The sequence below is a fragment of the Pogoniulus pusillus genome, chromosome Z, assembly GCF_015220805.1.
Source record: "Pogoniulus pusillus isolate bPogPus1 chromosome Z, bPogPus1.pri, whole genome shotgun sequence".
Lineage (NCBI taxonomy): Eukaryota > Metazoa > Chordata > Aves > Piciformes > Lybiidae > Pogoniulus > Pogoniulus pusillus.
The window spans coordinates 63,137,915-63,161,028 of record NC_087309.1 but is presented as its reverse complement, the minus strand read 5'-3'; the positions used below and the strand labels follow the sequence as shown (position 1 = coordinate 63,161,028).

Here is a 23,114-nt window from a genome sequence, read left to right as displayed (position 1 = left end):
AGTTGACACAATCATAAAAGCAAGGAGTTGGCAAGTGAGTTGTGCCTGCTGAAAGGAGACCGTATCAGTCCTCCATAATGAGGTGCATTTAACGTGTTCAGTTAAAACCCAAATTAAATGGAACAATCCTTAAATAAAGCAAAAAATAAACCAACCTGTAGCTCTGCAGTTAACAGGAGAAAAGAACACAACCCGCAAACTACCCTGCCATCAGGTTATTAACTGAAAAACAGAGTAAGAAATAGTGCAGCAGTGGGCATTAACCGAACTGTACACAGCGCCTAGTGCTGCCGGTTTGGAGCGAGATCCAACACCTGGCACAGAACGGCCCAGAAGAGGGTCTGGGCGGGCGCCCGGGGCAGCCAGGCAGTGACGGCGGCAGCAGAGCCTCCCAGGCGCGCTCGGCCACAGGCCCTCAGTGCCACAGCGCCGCCTGCTGGCAACGCGAGGAACCGGCTGGCACTGAGAGCGCGGCCGGCGCGGGGCGGCCGGCGCGGCAGAGCCCCCGGCCCCGCAGAGGCATCCGCCCGGCCCCGCCATCCGCCCGGCCCCGCCGAGCCATCCGCCCGGCTCTCCCATCCGCCCGGCTCTCCCATCCGCCCGGCCCCGCCATCCGCCCGGCCCCGCTCGCTCGCCGGCGCTGCGCGCTGCCCCACGCGCTGCCAGCGCGCGCGGGGGGCTGCACGTGTCTCGCAGGTAACGCCCGCCCGCGCGCCGCGCGTGCTGCCGCGCGGTCCGGTCTCAGCGGGCGCAGGGCGGAAATGAGCGCGTCCGGCGCCGGCGGCAGCGACCGGCAGCCGGATCAGCCGGCAGGGCAGCGGGGCAGAGACGCGAGCGAGTAGAACTCGCTGCAGATGAACTGATGGAATACATTCGTTTGGCACCGACTCTGTCTGCCGAGCAGCAGCAGCTAAATAATTGACCATCTTTTGCTGTACACGGTTTAATACTACACTATACTAAAAACACAGACACGAATCAGTACGTACACCGTTCGCTAAACACTACGTAAATACACTTCAGGTTTTTAGAGCTTCACTTGCCTCGAAAGAACTCACAAAGCATGAATTCAGGCGCACATTCGTTCACTTTAAACTCCATACTTCTTCCTTGTAACCACTTAGGAAACTAGATTTTTGTAAAATGCTGGTTATGAGTTAAGGTATTTCGTAACAGCCCTGCCTTCGAAACTTAAAGAACTCTGCATGCGTAAAATCTACTGATACAAAGAAGACTTTATTTTGTTCATTGTTCTTTTCTGTGGGAATAGGGAGCCCTGTATTTCCCAAGTTGACCTAAAGAATTCCTGTCAATCCCTGTGGCTACCAAACATGCACTATGATGCAATTTTTATAAGAGGAAAGGTCCTCTACACCTGTTTTTTTTTTGCACACACAGTGCACTAGGTTCAGGATACACAGTCCTGTGGAATAAACACACTCTCTAAAGTGTTCTGTCAGCATGTGTAATTCCACTCAGATGTTAACCTTGCTGAATATAACAAAATGATAGACACAAATATATATATATATGTATGTATGTATACACACACACACGTATACACACACACCCCCTTCTCATGCATACACTTGATTTACATTTTTATAGCTTATATATCTCAACTTTTCAGTGTCTTTGCTGCCAGTATGCACACAGATAAAAGAAAAAATTAATGTGGATTAAGGTACTAAGAATTTATCAACATCAAACCACCAGTGTTTTGCCTTCTACCCTTCTGAACCGTAGTCAATAGATCTAAATATTTTACTGCACCCTGGCCAATTCATTGTTTGATGTTTAAAAACTCACCCAGAATCAAAGAAAATTTATTAAATTTCAGCCCCCAAATGAGATACTATTAGCTTTGAAAGTCAAGTTTAACTGCGATATTGATGATTCTCTTTTTTCTGTGACAAAATTCACAAGGGAAATCCCTATGTCAAAGTACAAAAGCAGATTGCTAATACTAGGGGGAAAAAACCAATGTATAAGCAATGTAGGTATAATACATACACAATACAGACAGCGGAAGTCCTTTTAACCCTATTAATTTCACACTCCGTTTCAGAATGGGGTCTGACACTTACTGAACAATAAAATACAAAAGCCAATTATTTTTAAATGTCTCGATTGTCATAAACAAGTGGCATTTATACCACTGAAACAGAAAAGTACCTATTAGCTCTTTAAAGAGCTTCATGGTAAGAAGATTTCACAACTGAAAACACCAAAACTTGTTGTGTTTATAAATATTTAGATCATAGAAATTGAATCTCATTAACAATGTGCATATTGAGACACAAAATGAAGCTGATTTTCCTTTGAAGAATACTCAAAAAGGTGTAGGAAAAAACTGCAAGAAAAGACTGGGTATATACTGTACAAATATTACACTGCTTCACCTAAAGTGAATCTAAGTCTTCAAGCTGGCTTCGTTTTCAAGGAACAGAAGCTATAATGGCCATGGCTGCATGGTAATCATGATGGATTGGCTGTACCTGTATGAAATCTTGGTTAACTAATTTTGTCACTTCTTGGCTATTTGCTTTTTGAGACACAGAAAGATAGTGACAGGAGTTGGGAGACTGATGATTTCCTCATTCTCTATGAAAGTAAACACAGTACTCACTCTATAACTCACGTTATAGAACTACCAGGCAAAGGTAAAAATGGTCATTTTATTTTTAAAAAATAGTTTTGTTTTGTTTCTTTTTTGGCCACTTTGGCAGAGAGGAAAACATTCCTATAAAGCCAAGCTTTGCAATGGAAGCTTTAGACCTTGTCTTTATCTAATGACCTTTTTTTTCCTCCACATGAAACTTAAAGCAAGACTATTTCATCTTAGAGGTCTCCTCAGGCTAGAGAGGTCTCCTAATCTTACAATCTAAAATTCTTAATCAGCTAAAATTCTTAATCAGATAATTAGGCTTATTGCAATCATTAAAAATGTCTAAAACCATTTCCACTTCCCTATACTCATAAATTGATACAGAGAAAAAGAAAAAAAAATATATATATACAATGTGAGTAAGTATTTTGGATACTTCTGATTTTCATAAACATAACTTTGGCTGAGACCATGAAAAGTTGGAAGAGTGACTGCATATGGAACATACAAAGTACTGCGCTAATTGGCTCCTAAGTATGAAACCTCATACTTAGCCTTATGTCAACATGGACTGAAACTAGTCAAAATCACAAGCAGATTGACACAACTCTACAACAGTACTCAAAAATTTCTGAAACAAAGGTGCAGTGACTTATGACAGTATATACCTTTTTAATTAATTAAGAGAGCAACACAGAAGACAACACTGTGTCCACTCAGTTTAAAATCAATAAAGTACTGGTGAATTCATATCAAAGCTGAAACTTTAGTATGAAATTATATAAAACAGAAGTTACATTATTGACTGAGCCAAGCTGTAGAATTTGATGGGCTAATTCCAAATGTCTAAAAAACTTATTAAAATTCTCTGCTGATCAGATAACAATGATTTTGTCTACTTCTGTGCTCGCTTGTTTTCTCTCTGCAGTTTGAGCTTGTATGTCCGGTTTTCCTACTACAGTCCTGATGCTAAATGCTATCAAGTTGTAAATGGTATTAGGATGTGCTTGATCCTCTGTAATATCTTTGCCCTGGTTGCTATCTGACATATACAATGAACCTGTATTTTTAGTTCCTCATTTAGGGCCTAATTCAGTGCTTTCTTATAATGAAAAGAAGACTACAGATATAAACTTCACTATGTAAACTATATGGGAGAGTGTGGTGGAGGGGCAGCAGCCCCAAAACTGAGGCCTCCCTATGCCTCTACATGCCTGGACATGTTTTTCTGCCAGGACCCACGAGGCAGTAAACAGGTTGTGTAACACACACACGCCCAGTCCGTGTGCCCTGGGGTCCGCCCAGGTAATTCCCTATTGGGAGGGTCCAGGCAAACAGCTACTGCCTATTAAAGTAAGGTTTGGGCTTACTGTCAACCTGATTGGTCACTTTAGATGGCCAAATGAGCCACAAATCTCAGCTCAGAGTCTATAAAGAGAGGTACAAAGGAGCACCACGTGTTCAGAGGTCCAGACTTAGAGGTTCAAGACTCAGCTCTCTGATCCATATAGCAGCACCCTGCTGCCCTGACCTGCTTGCATGGCCTAGACACAGAGTCAGGCCCTTACTCTCTTGCAAACATTACTGAGGCTCAGCCCTCTTGCATTGATCTCAAGGCGCAATTAAGCTGTCTGCGAACCCTTTGAGAAGTAGAGCGCATGCACGCCTGCATTGCATACATATCTGGGGAGCCGAGAGCCCCCTGCCTAAGCCTAGAGCAGCTGTACATGCTGGCTTGCTATCCTGCATTTAGCTACAGAGCTCAAGTCTCCCTGCAGCCCGGCATATGCTGCTTGCCAGCTGTCCTGTAAGCCTGGAAAAATCCAGGCCCAGCAGACCTTCCAGACTGTCTGCTAACCTACAAACACAGCCTGCTAGCTGTGAGACTGACTGTGCTAGAAGCTGCACAGACAAATCCTTCTCCTGCATCTGGAAATCCTGCCAGCTGATCATCCCTGGACACGGCATCCAAAAGCAGCAGCACCAAGGCAGAGACCACTTCACCAGGAGAGAAGGTCAGAGAAATCCTGTTTACCCCAGAGACTGGGAACACCTTATCATTTCTCCTGCAAGCTGGGACAGATTCCAGCTTCACCAAGACCCAAATACTGGGCACACACTGTGACACATTCCTGGAAGGGTGATTAATGATTAATACTTAAGAGCAACACATTTCAGCAAGCTTCAATTCCTTTGTAATGTAAGTTACCTCTGTCTTAAGAGCAGACACAGTTTCAGTCCTTGCTGGGCAAACAGTATAGATGTTAAGAGGCATTAAGCCTAAGGGAATCTTTCTCTCTGTCTATAGTTGCTGATAATTTGATATTTCCATTTAATAAACCAAATCCCTGTAAATATATCCCAACTGTTTTCATAACTTTGCACAATGAACTTAATTACATAGTGGTTGGGGGTGGTGCAGATTTGTAAATATTAATTTTAATAAATAATTTTATAAAAAATCAATACGGCCTCAAATTAATTTCTCACCTCCCTCTAACAGAGGAGGAATAAGAGAAACCCCTCCACGACAGAGAGTCTTCTGCAAGTTCAAAGTCCAACACTTCTACAAGAAAACCAGTACCTTATTTTACTTTCATTTCCTACTGTTTTTAATAGCCTATCATCTGTAATTTAAACATTGGAACAAAAACTACACAATGCAGTGATGTGGTGATAAGTGAATGGCAAACAATTATTCAGTCTTCTTGATCCTGAGGTAACCATATTGCTGAGTTAACAATCTACAAATTTACTATGGGAATCATTCTAAGAGAGTGAAAGCACTTTGATATGTATTCTCTACGTGACAATAAAAATGTAACATATAATTAACAAAAATGTTTCTAGAACCTTTTAAAATAGAGGGAGGCAGTTTGAATGCAAACATAGTATTAGTCTTAACCATGGCCTTCTAAATATGTGAACAGATTAGCTGCATAATGCCCATGCCTCCAGGCCAGCATGTAGAATGGAGGCCACGTTACACAAACCAAGAACATACACATCTACCAAACATGGTCTTTTCCATTCATTCTTCAGTAAGAATCATTTTAAAAGAAGTAACATAGCAATTCATTGAACTGGGCATGTCTTTGTAGAAGTGGCACAAATGATCACGGCCTCAAAAATGACCAGGGGCAGCCTCCTACAAGGAGATGCTGAGGGAGCTAGCATTGTTCAGCCTGAAGAACAGAAGGCTCTATGGCAACCTAACAGCAGCTTTCCAGTCCCTGAAGGGGGCCTACAAAAAGGCTGGGGACTGTTTATAAAGGCTTGTAGTGATAGGATAAGGGGCCATGGTTTCAAACTACAGAAGAGCAGATTTAGATCAGATGTTAGGCACAAGTGTTTTACCATGAAGGTGGTGGAACACTGTGGAACAGGTTGCTCAGGAAGGTAGTTGAGGCCCCATCCCTGGAGATACTCAAGGTCAGGCTTGGTAAGATTTTGGGTAATCTGATCTAGTGGAGAATGTCTGCATGGGGGCTGGACTAGATGACCTTTGGAGGTCGCTTCTGGCCCAAACCAGTCTATTCTATGAACTAAAGAACTATAAACACTGGTGAACAGATTAAACCTTCATGACACTTTCTAGTTTTTTAATGTTTAGATATAAACTCTTGATATTCTCCATAGCAAAAAAATCATGAAGTAAATTGTACCAACATAGTACTGAATAGTGTTGACAACAGTAATTGCCAACAGAGATATCTTTCTAAGGTAATATCTATATACTGTCATTCCTGAGTGTGGGCTCTCTAGAAGACAGTGATCACACCTGAAGTGTAAGCACTTTAGGGGAATAAAGACCTGAAAATATTTGCTGAAGGATTTGGCATGGGTGACATCTAAAGAAGTATGTATGTCACAGAGCCCTGTGGGATCCAAGAGACACAGTTGCTCATAAATGACCAGAGTTTGAGATTGCCCTGAAACTGTAAAAAAATCACTTAGTGTATATTGATCTTATTCAATGATGGCCCATATAATCACAGATACACTATTTTCCACCAGGATATTTTATCAGTCAAGAGTCATTTCAGAAGTAAAGCAACTGATTCTGACAAGATTTCACTGCTTAAACTGAAGGCACTTTAAATCAAACATCTGTAAACTGTAAAACCAACAGTAAAACAGGTGAGGAATGGTGGTGGGAGCCAAATCAGCCAACTGAACTGCAAAAAGTCTGCCTCAAGACCCTTTCTCATCCCTTTTTTTTTCCCTCTTCAAGAAGATGAAACCACAACCTACTTTGCAAAAAGTGCTACATGGAACAGTCGAATAGACACTTGTTATATGTTAATCACAGTTAGGACTCCATACTTATTAAAGGCTAGGAGATCACTGCATACTCTTCCACCAAAATAAGAAACACATCCTCAGACACAAGGGTCTGACTTCTGTTGATAGTGGAGGTGGTAAACAGCATTGGCACATATCCTGTTGTAGGTAGCCATACATGCATAATTATGTTACCTAACTGAAAGTCTATAAAAAATCTCAGTTATTAGCATACAGATTTACTATCTCTTTTTGATTCCTGCCATGTAAATCTGCATTTAATCACAACACAAACCACATCATAGGTGGTTTTTAAAAGAACATTAATTACTCCATAATGGCATCTCTGTGAGGAGATATGTATCTCAAAGAATTGATGTGGGTATATTTGCCTTTCTTTTTTCTTTCCTTCTACTCTTTTGTTTGTTTGTTTCATTGTTTTGTTGTCCTTGTTTGGTTGCGTTGGGGTTTTTTTTGGTTGCTTGTCAGGGTATTTTTGGTCTCTCTTAAAGACTAGTCGAGATTTTGGAAACTAATTTCAGGAGCAGAACACCATCCCAGGTTTAACTGAAGTTTCATTCAAGCTTTCTGAAATCACTACACAAGCATGTTACATACTTTATTGGATAAAATGTTAATTTGATCCAGAGTTTTGAGGGTTTTTTAAACAATGACCTAAGCTTCACTGTAGTTGCAGGATGTACTTCAGTAACCTTGGGCTAAAGATGAACCTGCATCTGGAGAAAATAACAGTTAATGTAATAAGGAATTTCCCAGTTCTCTGCAAAAGGTTTTTCCTTTGTGGAGGCAAACTAAATGAAAATATTCAGACTTTAAAAAAAAAAAAATACAAATGCACCCTAAAATTAGTTATTTAGAGATCTCTAAACCGAAAACAGTTAAGCACATGGATATGACATTCGGCAATGTCTTATCTCTAGTCTGTCAAGGTTTCTAAATCCCTCTTGAGCTGGAGTACCATTTTTAGCTTGGCTAGGTCAGAATGGCACTGAACAATATGAGTGATGACACACTAGACAGCTATATGGACAGAGTTGTCATCAGCAAGCCAGCTGTGCTAACACCTGTATGTCCTGCACAACTGATCTTTAGGAATAAGGATCAAGAAAGTCATGTTAGTGGGGAGAGGAAACAAATGTGATTACTAAAATATTGAAATGAAGATATTCCACTTAGGGGTGAAAGAGGAGGAGAAGAAGTGATCTTTTTACTTACCTTTATTTTCTGATCACAGAGAAATAGCAGCTTGTTTCCTACTATAAACTTCTTATGGCAGCCATTTAGAATTTGAATACTTTGAGTTTTCTTTGTGATTTCATTGCATGTACACATACCCACTGTTTCAAAAAGCTTGTGACAGAGCCAGTTTAGAACAACAAAGCATCACAGTGTGAACAGATTCTAAGCACACACGCACAATCAAGTTTCACTCTGTTTATGTTTCTAAACACACAGAAGTACCAGCTCTAGTGGTTAGGATTTTCAAGCTGAGATATATAAACAAGAGCTTTTAAACCATTATTGAGATTACTAAAAATGATAGACTATAGATCCAAATTAACTCAGAGAAATGTGGCTGATGAGTACACCTAAGTATCAGGTCACATCAAGTCTGATTGTGGCAGCTAACTTAAGCCTTGCAACTATTCTGTTTTTTTCAAGGTCTGATCAATTTGTGGTTTTCTTGCTGAAACTCATAATTAATGCCACTTACTCTGAGTGTTTTCACTGACGTTGTCATTTACATAGGGACTTGAATTGATGATAAATCAATTTCTTACATGCCATAAACCAGCCATCATGAGGAAATTAATGTTATTGATGCAAGCCACACCAGAAATAGAATCTAATACTACAGTGTTACTATTTCTCAAGTTTCACCCCATCTCCAACTGTCTTTGTCCTGTATTAAAAACATCATTAAATTTGATACAGAAAGATAATTTTACCATTATCTTTTACAAGTACATAATAGGATGGAACATAGTGTTCAGATTTTTTCCAGATGTTAAACTGTTGCACCCAAATCTCATGCAGAGGGGATTTAGGGACATTTTGGAGGAGACAAGAAGAGTGGAAGGGGCGTAAGGCAATGAAACACAATGGTAGAAACATTTCAAGGCATAACTGCTGGCAGGTCTGTATGGAAACTGTTCTGCTAGTTGGCATGTGAACTTTTCAACTAGCAGAAATAAAGTGCGTTAACACAATGGGATGAAAAATAACTTTTCTGACTAAATGCCAAAAGAAAAGGAGCACACTGGACAGGTGTCCTAAAAAAGTCAGAATGAGCAGGTTGCTCACTGGTACTGGGAAAAGATTTGGGACAGGAGAATTTCTTGCTGGTTTTCTATGGACTCATTATCATAGTTCCCCAGCCTCACACACAGATAAATAACAGCCTAAGTTTGTGAACTCACAGTATTTTAATAACCTGTTAATATGGCCAAATGCAATGCTGCAGGGGCTGAATCAGGCTGAAAATTGCCAGCCTTTATGACTTGTCACAACTTTAATAGTTGAAGACTACAAGGGGAACTGAAATAATTTTTCTGTCTATGTAGAGGCTAACTCACTGGGATGACTTCTCAATGTGTTGTTTTGCAAGGCAGTTTAGCACATAGAGATTAAGGCAGGCTGTTAAAGAGGCAGTTACAGCACTGCACCAGGTGCAGCACTTCAGGTATCAGCAGTGGCAGGCTGCAGGGTGGTGTGAGGAATGGCTGTGGCTGCCCTGTGCCACACACAGCTGGTTCCAGCCAGCTCAAACTGACCCTGCTGAACATAAGATAAGCCCTGCAGTCCAGTTAGTAGCCCCTCTGTGAAAATGTGTATATGAAAGGGAAAAAAATTACCAGAAAGGCAGAGGGAAGAAAAAGAGTGAGAAACAGGCATGCAAACACTGCTCAGAGAAGCTGGGGTAGGACAGTGCTTGAGGCACCAGATCAGGTATTTCCTTGCAGCCCATGGAGAGAATCATACTAGAGCACATGTCCACATGGGAACATGTGAAGAAAGGACCCCATTCTGCAGCAGGTGGAGAGTTTCTGAAGGAACTGATGTCTCTGGAGAGCCCACACTGCAGCAGGGAAACACCATGAGGAGAAATCAGCAGCAGAGAAGAGCTGTTAAAGATTGCCTGCAATCTCCTGTCCCTTACATCCCCTGTGCCTCAGAGCAGGGACAGAGAAGTCAGGAAGGAAGTTGAACCTAGAAGGAGGAAGGATGTTTGGTTGTTTTTTCCTTGTTTCTCACTATCCATAGCTATTTTTCCTAAGTCAGTTTTGTACTACCTGTGTCAGTAACTAGTAATACAAAATCTCCCTGTCTATATCTTAATGTATCAGCTTTCTCATCTTATTTTGTCCCCTGGGCTGTTGAGAGGGAATGATAGAGTGGCTGAGTGGGCACCTGGCTGCTGATCAAGGCTAACTCACCAGAAGCACTCAGATTAAGAAGCAATAAAAACAGAAGGATGAAGACTTTAGCACAGATACTGTAAATTTTTTTCTTCCACTGATGGGTTTACCCTAAGTCATTAGCTACAGATATTAAAGAATCTAGTTTTACAAAAAAGGACATATCTTACCTTCTTTACACAAACAGGATAGTAAGAAGTACAGAAAAAAATAGTAATAGAGTTTATTAAAAAGTATAGCACTGACAGAAAAAAATAACTTCTTAATAGTTTTGAGATTAAAGCATTTCAAGAAATAATTTATTTTTCATATATAAAAAGGGCTAGGGCTAGGCCAGCTACTAGACAAATGACAGATGCTCTTTATTAATCCCACTCTTTCCATAATGGAAGAGAAAGAAAGTAAGGGAGAGAGACTTATGGATTGGAAAGGAAAACTAGAATGGCCTTCATGAAAATAATAGTTGTGCCAGGGAAGGTTTAGGCTGGACATTAGGAAGAAACCATTCACAGAAAGAGTGATTGGCATTGGAATGGACAGTCTGGGGAGGTGGTGGAGTCACCATCCCTGGAGATGTTTAAGGGGAGGCTGGATGAGGCACTCAGTGCCATGGTTTGGTTAATTAGAAGGGTTAGGTGATAGGTTGGACTTGCTGATCCTAGAGGTCTTTTCCAACCTGGTCAATTCTGTGATTCTGAAACATAAAAATATATGCAAACCCAGTATCAAACACAATTCTGCAATGGCAGTTATGTCACTGCCACCACTGATTGTGTGGACAGCCACTGAGGAAGGCCCAAACTACATTTGCCAGCCAATGGGAATTGGATTCAGGAAAGCATAGACTGAGATTGAAGGCAGAATAGGCAGAGTCCCCCTTGGATGCCAGCCATTGGAGAAAAGGGCTTAACTCTCAGTATTACACTGAATATGATGTATATGGAATGGAATATCTTGCTGATCAGTTTGGGGTCACCTGCCTTGTCCACTGCTCCCTTCAGATGCAACATTTACCTTATGGTGCTCCAATATGGTAAAGAAGATTTAGCACTGACATCAGTCTCAATAGGAACAAGTATATTCAAGAGCCTTTCTGCAATCCAATCCTTAGTAGTAACTACAAACATCAAGCATGTAAAAAGTAAAATCACTGGGCAGAACTAGTTCTGTTCCAGTTCAAACCAGGACAGGACTGCAGATGGGCTGTAAAAGGAGCCATTTACTTAAGTGCTTTTTATTTTGATGAGATTTTTTAAGGAAACTCTTTATCTTTGAACTTCAAGCAGATGGAATTTCTTCTAGGAACTCTTCTAGTAAATATTTCTTTCTGCTACCATTTTGCATCTCACACTGGCCTTTATTCAGATAAGAAAAAAAAAAGGGAAAAAATGGTCAAATCATGAGCATAAGTTCTCCAAGTAGCCAATGTTTAAACCTGTTCTCCTCTGCTAAGTCATTCAATTTAAGAAAATATGCAAAGAAGCGAGGAAAAAGAAAAAAAAAGGCATCTGCTTTTCACAAATACTTTCAAAGTACTGATTTTTAAAAATCAGATATTTCCTTTTGATCTTTGTTAAATTTACGTGAATAAAACTGAATCAAAACAATCTTGAGGTCCTCTGTTTGTCCTAGGTAGTGTTTTGGGTTTTTTTCATTTGATAGAATATTTACTTTGATATTTGTCTTCAGTACTTATACGGTGTAAAACAAAGAAGAATTTTTAATCCAGCTTCAGGAGTCACATGAAGATAACTAACATGACAAGACCCAGGATAAAACAAAAAAACCCAATCTTTTAAAGATCAGCTCTCAAGTTATGAATTATATGAAACTAGGTGCTAAAAATATTTTCTCTCTTAGCATAACACAAACTCAAGTTCTTCAACATTTATGCTTCATGATGATTTAAAAAGGTGACTCTGAGATGGTCTTAAAAGAACCACTGTAAGCACAAGCATGCCCAAACACTTGTCAACAAAGCCAAGTGTATGACACTGCATTTTCCATCCAGTCACAAGGAGGCCAGCAAGACTTGTAAATGATCCTTTGTATAGAGCAGTGTTAGAAGCATGCAGAGACTGAGTCCCTCAGCTCTGCATCTTCCTTTGTTTGCTGAATGTTACACCCAAGTATACTCAAAAGTTGATGATCTAGTACTTACCCTGCTGCCTTCTGGAATTCTTGCAGTGATAGAGTACAGAAAGGAATAATGTTGCATTAATGGGTACCAGTGTGTACCATGTTATCCTGAGTCTAGCTAAGATTAATAAGAATGTTTGTAAAATCTCTTCTAGCTCTGTAGGCAAAAATTTACACCGATAACACAGATCTTGTAAGTGACTCAGTGGAATTTTGTGTATATTTGCTCATGAATACATCAACAGAGAAATACTACAATGTTCAAAGTCTCATAAATACATCTGCAGCTCATAGTAATACCTGTTGAATTCCATATGATTCCAAACTCCATCCATTTTAATTTGATCTCTTGTTTTGAAAACAAAAGCAGTTTCCAGAATTTCTATGAGGGATAAGACTGTCTCATGATTCCTTTACTAGTATTTAATCTACTTCAACATGTTCTGATCTTCTGTTGTGTAAGAAAACCTTTAAGAACAATAGTGTAAACTCACAGTATCACAGTATTATTAGGATTGGAAGAGACCGCACAGATCAAGTCCAACCCTTTACCACAGAGCTCAAGGCTAGACCATGGCACCAAGTGCCACGTCCAATCCTGCCTTGAACTGCCCCAGGGACGGCGACTCCACCACCTCCCCGGGCAGCCCATTCCAGTGTCCAATGACTCTCTCAGTGAAGAACTTTCTCCTCACCTCCAGCCTAAATTTGCCCTGGTGCAGCCTGAGGCTGTGTCCTCTCGTTCTGGTGCTGGCCACCTGAGAGAAGAGAGCAACCTCCCCCTGGCCACAACCACCCTTCAGGTAGTTGTAGACAGCAATAAGGTCACCCCTGAGCCTCCTCTTCTCCAGGCTAAACAATCCCAGCTCCCTCAGCCTCTCCTCGTAGGGCTGTGCTTGAGGCCTCTCACCAGCCTCATCGCCCTTCTCTGGACACGCTCAAGCATCTCAATGTCCCTCCTAAACTGGGGGCTCAGAACTGAACACAGTACTCAAGGTGAGGTCTAACCAGTGCAGAGTACAGGGGCAGAATGACCTCCCTGCTCCTGCTGACCACACCATTCCTGATGCAGGCCAGGATGCCATTGGCTCTCTTGGCCACCTGGGCACACTGCTGGCTCATGTTCAGGTGGGTATCAATCAGCACCCCCAGATCCCTCTCTGTTTGGCTGCTCTCCAGCCACTCCGACCCCAGCCTGTATCTCTGCATGGGGTTGTTGTGGCCAAAGTACAGCACCCTGCACTTGGAGCTATTGAACCCCATCGCATTGGACTCTGCCCATCTGTCCAGTAGGCCAGATTCATTAATGCTAGATAATTAGCTACCATTGTGATGTAGGGTTTACATTTCAGATAATTCCCAAAGAAAGATCAATAATTGCTCTTTGTTCTTCTAGGAGAAACGACATGTCAAATTATGAATTATTTACAGTTAATTCCTTTTAGTTTCTGCTGAAAGGAGCATCCTGACATTTCTAATTCTTACATTTTCCTCATTCTTAGGTTGACAAACTAGAAAGGATGAATTACTCCATTGCTCAGTGACAAGCTATTTGGGCCTAACAACTATGTATATCAAGAACTGGGAAGCAGGCATGGCAACTAAAATTCTTAAAGATGATAATTTCTATATCCATTCACTGCATCAGGAAAACCTGTATTAAGCATATGATGCTCCCTACAACCTTTCCTCAAACAATTCAATCCTCATCCATTTACAGCACTGCTTTCTAAATCAAACTGTAAACATGCAATTCAGAACACTAACTTTGTAAGGCCAAGAACATTACATGTACATGATACTGAGAAAACACACTTTCTGCATCACATAGCTTCCCCAAGCCAGTGTGAAGATGAGGACACAAATGAAAGCGTAACTCATCGGCAGAGTCTGCAGTTTAGGTGCTGTCACTTTTGGTGAACATTAAAGGAGAAAGAAACCTGAAAAGAGTATTCTAAGTCAAATTAACAGCTATTTTGGTGAACACAGAAACTAAATGAAGGCATAGATTCCCATGTTGCAGGAAATTCAAGATGTGAATAAGGAAAATTTACACTCCAAGGTAGTAAAATATTTATTTTGTTCTCTGTTGCTTTGGACTGAGAACAGTTACAAAACAATCAGCCACTAGAGCTACAGCTAGAAACAGCCCTTTCTCCCAAATAATTGTCCAACAGCTTTGTTGGACCTTCAAAGAATAGTATACGAGGGCAAAATAGTGCAAGTCAAAGTGACAACTAAAGATTATTTATCCTTTTTAATGAGTTTTGTTTTTTTTTAATCATGAACGTTTTTTATTAGAGGTTAATATTTATTGTCTTTTCCTTCCTGTATTTATCATGTTTCAAAGATTAAAGTAGCATGCACAAAGCCAAATACCTTGTGGTCACCACCTATGTGACCTCACCAGGTGACCTCTGCTTTATTCAACAGAGTTAAGTCGGCAGCAATTACAAACTGGATGATAAAACATCTTTACTTGGTAAGCAAAAGTAGAGCTCAATGATTAAAGGAAGGCATTTTTTATGAAGCTTTATATTTTAAAAAATACATATACATAAAATTTTATTTAATTTTACTAAATATGAAGAGGTTTTGGCAAGAAAAGAAGACGAAGGTGGAAATTTAAACTCCAAAGAAAGGAAGTTGCTTTACAACAACTTCAATTGCCCAGAAAACATGCAGTTGTAAAAATCTCACTGTCTGTAGAAATGCGAATAAAGAGGGAACAGGTCAAATTCTTACCTTATGAAGAGTGACTTCCACAGATTTCATATGACTAATAATCAATTCTTTGTCTCTATTGCAAGAGAAAAAAAAACAACACAACAGACTAATTAATAGAACTGAAGCTCTACTGATGAAGAAATTCACTTTCTGCCTCTTTATGACCATCATGTCATTTAAAATAATTGTTGGTAAGTCAACTTACATTTGCATTGCCTTTTTAATCTCTTCAGCACAAACCCTAAAAAATAGGTCATAGTCTGCTACTTGGCACACTTGCATGTGAAAGATGCTTCTATTGTGGATAAGCAATTAAACTAGCTGTATTTACAGGCATATCAATGACCAACTATCATGCTCTTAGAGAACAGATCTGCAGTCTTCAATAAAAAGGGCATGCTAACCTAAGTCCAGGCTCTAGCAGAAAGAGATTACACTGAAGAAATACTATGGCTTTCATCAGTTATATAAGCCTAACAACTAAGCCCTCATCCTTTATCTAAACCTGAAGATACAACAGTCCTTTTTCAGAAGAAGTCCAGTGAAGTATCCTATCCTAATGAAAATAAAGTCTAGAGAATGCCCTATTCTGATGTCTTCTTGTAGATCAGGGTTTCTGTAAGAAGGACAGCTCTGCACTGTTACACTGCCACAAGAACCTTTGGTCTCACCTGATGTATTAACAAAAACCAAATTAAAGTTGCATACCATATTGCTAAGGACAACAGGACAGCATGACCAACAAAATACCACAGGAAATCAGATTCAATCTATGCCACAAAAGCTGGTACACCTTAATATTCCAGGGATGACTATTATCTTGCCAGCTGTATTTTCTTTGAGCTCTTACAATTCCTAAAACTGAAGTCTAATCCATGGCATTCTTCTGCTCAGAATGACCACTGCTTCCTCATTTATTGATTCATAATACCCTAACAGGAGATACAAGATGGTGGCCAGAAAAGTGACTGCTTTTGCAGTTGTAGTAAAGCTGTCAGGTAGATTTTCTCTTTTCAGGATCCTGCCTTTCTTTGGACTAGATTGACAGAAACATGCTGTCCATCTTCTCTGCTGGTCCTATCCAGTGTCCCTGCCTATGGCAAGATGTTAGAACTATGTGATCTTTTAGGTCCCTTCCAACCCAAACCATTCTATGAGTCTATGTAGCAATTGTTACTTGTCTGGATAAAGTCAGTTCTAAGAGTGTCAGTCCAACATCATTAATTTCCAAATTAGTTATTGACACAGAAGTTAGTATGCTCCTCACGTTCTTCAGTATTCATCATATGAAGGAAAATAGTTTCAGATGCAATTTTGGACCCAGGTTAATAGATAGTCCCCAGGTTCTTTTGTGAACAGAAAGTTGAATACTGAATATTCAACTGATGAATATGATGAAAGATGAATACTGAAAGTTGTTCTTAATAACACCTTAAAAGTCTGGTAGCACTTGTTTACAGAAGCTAGGAAAGAAGTTTAGAAAAACATCATTCTAATGCACTGCTCCATGCTAGGGCCCACCTTCCATTTGATCTTTATTTCACATATTCATCAACTCCTACAGGTGTAAGGGAAATTGGAATTGGATCACAGAACTATTCCTAAGGATTATTATCCAGAAACATAGTTCAGGCATGAAGAACAGCCTTCACATCCTCCTCTACACAACAGCTGGGCTGTAGTGTTGATACAGAGTTTATGCGCAGCAGAGGAAATTACCAAAAGGCTACTAAATTTCTATCAAGTTCATGACTACCGACACATGCATAGCTGCTCTCAGGATGAGCCAGCCATCTTCCTACCCCAGCAGTGTGCCCAGGTGGCCAAGAGAGCCAGTGGCATCCTGGCCTGCATCAGGAATGGTGTGGTCAGCAGGAGCAGGGAGGTCATTCTGCCCCTGTACTCTGCACTGGTTAGACCACACCTTGAGCACTGTGTTCAGTTCTGGGCCCCCCAGTTTAGGAAGGACGTTGAGATGCTTGAGCGTGTCCAGAGAAGGGCGACGAGGCTGGTGAGAGGCCTCGAGCACAGCCCTACGAGGAGAGGCTGAGGGAGCTGGGATTGTTTGGCCTGGAGAAGAGGAGGCTCAGGGGTGACCTTATTGCTGTCTGCAACTACCTGAAGGTAGGTTGTGGCCAGGGGGAGGTTGCTCTCTTCTCTCAGGTGGCCAGCACCAGAACGAGAGGACACAGCCTCAGGCTACGCCAGGGGAAATTTAGGCTGGAGGTGAGGATAAAGTTCTTCACTGAGAGAGTCATTGGACACTGGAATGGGCTGCCTGGGGAGGTGGTGGAGTCGCCATCCCTGGAGCTGTTCAAGGCAGGATTGGACGTGGCACTTGGTGCCATGGTCTAGCCTTGAGCTCTGTGGTAAAGGGTTGGACTTGATGATCTTTGAGGTCTCTTCCAACCTTGGTGATACTGTGATACTGTGTGATACTGTGAAATAACCTGCAAGACACCCATGCACTGCTTAGAATTTCTCAGGTTATGGAAGCAGTATTGAAGACTTTCTGGACAACAGCAAAGTCTATTTCATCTAATTTGCTTATGTGCCCCAAAGGGAACATCTGTTACCAAAAGCTGGTAGAACAATAAATTGTATTTTTTTTCTTTGTCAATATTCAACTGTTACACAGAGAAACAGAAGGAATTTAAAAGCCACTTCACATTAAAATAATCTTTTCTAAATAGAAGAAGGGCCACAGGAATGATCGCTACTAGAATGCCCAAAAAGGCTGGGGGAGAGTGAGAAGAGGCAAGCTTCCCAGAGCAAATCCTTCTTCAGGTCACATCTGCTTTAATATACTCATGGCTCAGACTGTGAAGTGCGAGGCACCAGGATCAGCACCGGCGAGTTCCGTGCCCGTGTCGTGGTATTTAGAGGGAACAGAGGGTTCCTGGAAAGAGAGCCGGAGAGGGAGAGGGAGAGGAGACACGACACCACTGGACGCAGCCTCTTTTGCGTGTGTGATTGAGAGGGTGATGTGACTGGGGGCATCGCCAGGGAAACCGCGGGAGATCTAAAGTGAAGCGAAGCCGTGAGAGGGGCTCAGACCGCGAACTGTGCGGCGGCAGCCTCCTAGCCCGCCGGAACGCTGCGGGCAAGGCGCACCCGGGAAGGGGCATGGCCAAACAGCTGGGACTGCGCGGACACCGCTGCGAGCAGCTTCCTCCTTTCTTCGCACCGGAGGGTCCCCGCTCCTTCCCGGAGCCGGCAACCTGGCGGGAGGGGCAGGGGAAGCGTGGGCGGAGCTACAGCCACGGCGGACGATTTAAACACCTCTAGGTCAAACCCAGGCGATTTGTGCCTGCAATCTCAGCCTCTGGGGCTTCTCGGTCACCGCGGCAGCCAGAGGACCAGCGCAGCACAGCTTAGTGGCTTCTAGGGAGCAGAAACCGGGCGGAACATGGAGAGCGAGCATCCCCTCCTCCTTTCCTGAGCCAGCATCTCTAGTGAGAGGTAGGCAAAGCATGGGTGGAGCCACAGCTGGTGATTCAAATGCCCAAGACCCAACAAATTCAGTAGAGGGAGGTGCTGAGTCACCTGGGTTTGTTGAGAAAGTCTTCTCCAGCTAGGTCACACGGGCAGGAAGAGCAATGGTTGCAGCTCAGCCTAAAGCTGTTTCCAAAAGAGCTGTGTCGACCCAGAGAGAGGTCGGACATAAACACGCAGGTGTCCAGGCTCCTGGCTGTGGGGAGTGCTGGAGTCTCTCGCTTCTCAAGGCAGACTGGAGGGACTACCCCTGTGTCTGCTGCGAGCAGGTGAACGACCTGTGCAGACAGTGGCTGAGCTGAGAGAGGAAGTTCAAAGGATGCTGACTATTAGAGAGTGCAAGAGTGAGCTAGACTGGTGGAATCAGACCCCACCATCCCTCGAACAGTCCCAACAGCCAGACAGAAGTCACGACACTGAGGGTTCCCTACCCTCTTGCCAGCTTCCCAACCAGGATGACTCAGAAACTGGAAACCGGTGAAAACAAATTCCTCCCAAGTGTGGCAGGCATGCTGCCACCCCCATAAGCCACTGAACACCCACATGTGCTCCTGAAGAACAGATCTGCTGTTCTTGATGAATCCGTTTTTTACCAAAAGCAATGTTTGGCATGGGAAAGCAACAAACAGCAGCTATGAGAGCTTGCCTAGAGCTCAGAGAGGCTAGGAGGGAATAAGTCTACTATCAAAACATCAGCAGTTAAGAAGAAAAGAGAGGGGCTTGTTGTTGGGGACTCACTTCTGATGAGGGTCCTGTATGCAGAACAAATACTCTCCTTGGGGAAGTATGTTGCCTTCTTGGAGCCAGGGTTAAGGATGTAGCGAGAAAACTTCCTACCCTGATCCATTCAACTGACTACTACCCATTGATAGTTTTCCAAGTAGACAGTGATGAAATCTCAGCAAGAAGTTTGAGAGCAATGAAGACTTCAGGTCCCTGGAATGAGTGGTAAAGGGGTTAGGAGCACAAGCAGCATTTGCTTCTGTCCCACTATTAGTTATGCGTGATGAGGGCATGAACATGAAAAGTCAGGGTGCCTGGCTATGGGACTGATGCCAGCAGCAGGATTTTGGGTTCTTTGATCACAGGCTACTCTGTAAGACCCCAGGCCTGCTGACTATAGATAGAAAATGTTTGCCTCTAAGACAATCCTGGGACAAGAAGTAGCAGGTCTTTAAACTAATTTTGAAGGAGGAAGAGGATAAAAACACACTTATGAAGACAAACCTGGGACATTTGTGAAACAGCGTACCAGCTGTACTGCTATCCCAGAGGCTGCAGGGCATGGCGGATTATGTGACAGCCATAACAGTCACAGATGCTCCTCTGCTAAGTGTCTGAAGTGTCTGTATACCAATGCAAGAAGCATGGGAAACAAGCAAGATGAAATAGATATCTGGGTGCAGTCATGGGGCTATGATCTCATTGCAATTACAAAGACATAGTGGGACAGCTCCCACAACTAGAATGTGGTAATGGACGACTATGAACTTTCCAGGGAGGACAGACTGACAAGGTGAGGTGGTGCAGTTGCTCTCTACGTAAGCAACTAGAATGCATTAAGCTTAATCCAGAGAGAGATGATGAAAGCATTGAAAGCTTACAGGTAAGAGTCAAGAGACATACAAACATGAATGATATGGTTGTGGGTTGTCTACTACAGGATGCCAAATCAGGAAGAAGCTGTTGATGAGGCATTTTGCAGGCAGCTGGAAGCAGCTTCAAGATCAAATGCCCTGATGCTTATGGGTGACTTAATAACTCTGATATCCGTTGGGAAGATCATGCAGCCAAGCATAAACAGTCCAAAAGGTTCCTGCAGTACACTGATGACAACTTTTGTCCTGCAGGTAGTTGAAAACCTCACAAGGGGGCCCAAGAGAGATGGTTAATATTCAAACATTACCTCCACCAGTCTTAAGAAAAATGTATTCCCGTGGAAAAAAAAGATCAAGGAAAGGAAGCAGGAGATCTGCATGGATAAGCTGGGAATTCTTGGAAGAACTCAAAAAAGAGATTTACAATGTGTGGAGAAAAGGTGTGGCCAGTTGGGAGGATTACAGAAACATTGCCAGACAATGTAGAGATGTGACAGGAGAGGCCAAGGCCCTCTTGGAACTGAGTCTTGCCAGGGAGGTGAAAGAAAACAAGAAGAGCTTTTTCAAATACATCGGTGAGAAAAGGAGGAGCAGGGAAAAGGTGGGACTGTTACTGAATGACATGGGAGATATGGTAACAGAGGACACAGAGATGGCAGAGTTACTGAATGCCTTCTTTGCCTCAGCCTTTACTGCTAAGAATTGGTCCCTCAGGAACTGAACAGAGGACACTCCACTAGTCAGTCAGGACTGAGTTAGAGACCACTTGTAGCATATGAAAACACACAAATCCATGGGCAAATTCACTGATGATACAAAACTTGGGGGTGGTGGCTGACACCCCCTTAGGCTGTGTTGCCATCCAGTGAGATCTGTGGAGGCTGGAGAGCTGGGTGAATGCGAAACTCATGAAGTTCAGTAAGGACAAGTGCAGGGTACTCCATCTGGAGAGGAATAACAACAGGTACCAGTGCAGGTGAGGGGTTGCCCTGTTGGAGAGCAGCTCCAAAGAGAAAGACTTTGGAGGCCTGGTGGACAGAAAGTTCTCCATGGGACAGTAATGTACCCTTGTGGACAAGAGAACCAAAGGCATCCTAGGGTGCATCAAGAAAAGTGTGTCCAGCAGGTCTAGGGAGGTGCTTCTCCCCCTCTACTCTGTCCTTGTGAGACCACACCTGGAGTACTGTGTCCAGGTTTGGGCTCCCCAGTTCAAGAGAGACAGGGACCTGCTGGAGACAGCCCAAAAGAAAGCCGCAAGAATGATTAGGGGTCTTGAGCATTTCCCCTATGGAGAGAGACTGAGAGACCTGGGGCTGTTTAGTCCTGAAAAGAGAAGACTGAAAGGGGATCTCATCAATGTCTGTAAATATCTGAGAGGTGGCTGTCAAGTGGATGGAGCCAATCTCTTTTCAGTGGTGCACAGTAGTAATAGAAGGAACAATGGATACAAACTTGAACATAGAAGGTTTGACTTCAACATGAGGAGAAACTTCTTCGCAGTGAGGGTGATGGAGCACTGGAACAGGCTGCCCAAGGGGGTTGTGGAGTCTCCTTCTCTGGAGACTTTCAAAACCTGCCTGGATGCACTCCTGCGTAGACTACCCTAGGTGATCCTGCTGTGGCAGGAGGGTTGGACTCAGTGATCTCTGGAGGTCCCTTACAACCTCTAACATTGTGTGATTCGATGATAATAAATACCATTTGTCATTCTAATTAGCTTGTTAAACATGCCATAGATATCTATACTAATTACATTATTTCACTTATGCATAAAAACCCTTAAAGCTTTTAAGCTATGGTTCCTCAGAGGTCAAACGTTTCCCAGGTATAATGAGAAATTTTAATTTTAAATTAAACTTTTTTTTTTACATCTTAGCCATGGACTAACAATATTCAAAGTACATATGTAAGAGTAATACGTAACAGAGCCTGCAAAGATTTCTCTTTTTATCAGACTATATGACTGTAAGAAGTTAGTAATAATCTCATCCAAGTCAATGGAACACCTTCTGACTACCAATCTTTTCAAGATTGGTCCCTGAACATTTTCTTCCATTCTCAAGGTTATGGCATAAAAAGTTGTGGGTTTTATGTCTAAATCCAAAAGTCTCAAAAACCAGCTGGAAGATCTGTTCTGTTCCACAGATAAGATTAGGTTTGAAATGGGTTTCAGCTGTTTTGGCAGCTAAGACCTGTCACCTGGCTGACATTCTGGTATTTGTTATCAGTAAATTGTATCTCTTCATAAAAACGGTAAGGTAGAAATAGAGAAAACAAGCAATGATTTCTTAAATAAACAGTGTTAGATGTCTGCCAAAGAAGTGTTGTCAAATCAGTAAAATAATTGGAAAAAAAAAAAGACCATGCTGTATCAAGGCCCAGAATTTGAAGTACTGTTAAGGGCTAACTACAGAAAACATACTATGGAGTACCATGAACTGACATCTTTTTTTTAGAACACTGAATTTCAAAGAGTGACAGATGTACTTTTGTTTTCTGGCATTACATTAGCCAGAGCTAAATCCCTGTGCATGAAAGTAAGAATTGATCTTTCGTCTGTTTTAAGTGATCTCCCCAAGGTCTCAGTGCTCACTTTGCTGCCATGCAGAGGGCATCCTCTGCATCACGGATGCTCTCTTTCAGTCGACGCTTGTCCTGCTCCAGCTGGGTAAGAAGTCTATTGAGCTGACGCAGAGATTGATCTTTTCTTCTCAACTCTATCTTTGCCTCGGACAGTCTCTGCAAGCACACAGAAAGCAGAGTTATCTGTCAGCACAAATAATTAACTTCAATTTAAGCCATAAGCTACCAAATAAATTTTAA

General features: G+C 42.2%; 1 protein-coding gene across 1 annotated transcript in view; it reads right to left on the bottom strand.

Moving 5' to 3' along the window:
• CCDC171 (coiled-coil domain containing 171) overlaps positions 1–23,114 on the bottom strand; it is a 201,129-nt gene that overhangs the window by 55,147 nt on the left and 122,868 nt on the right. Inside the window, exons 22-23 of the mRNA XM_064176335.1 lie at positions 22,885–23,030; positions 15,217–15,271 (exon numbers count right to left, since the gene is read on the bottom strand). Coding sequence (XP_064032405.1) covers positions 15,217–15,271; positions 22,885–23,030 — 201 coding nt within the window. The remainder of the gene's footprint in view (positions 1–15,216; positions 15,272–22,884; positions 23,031–23,114) is intronic.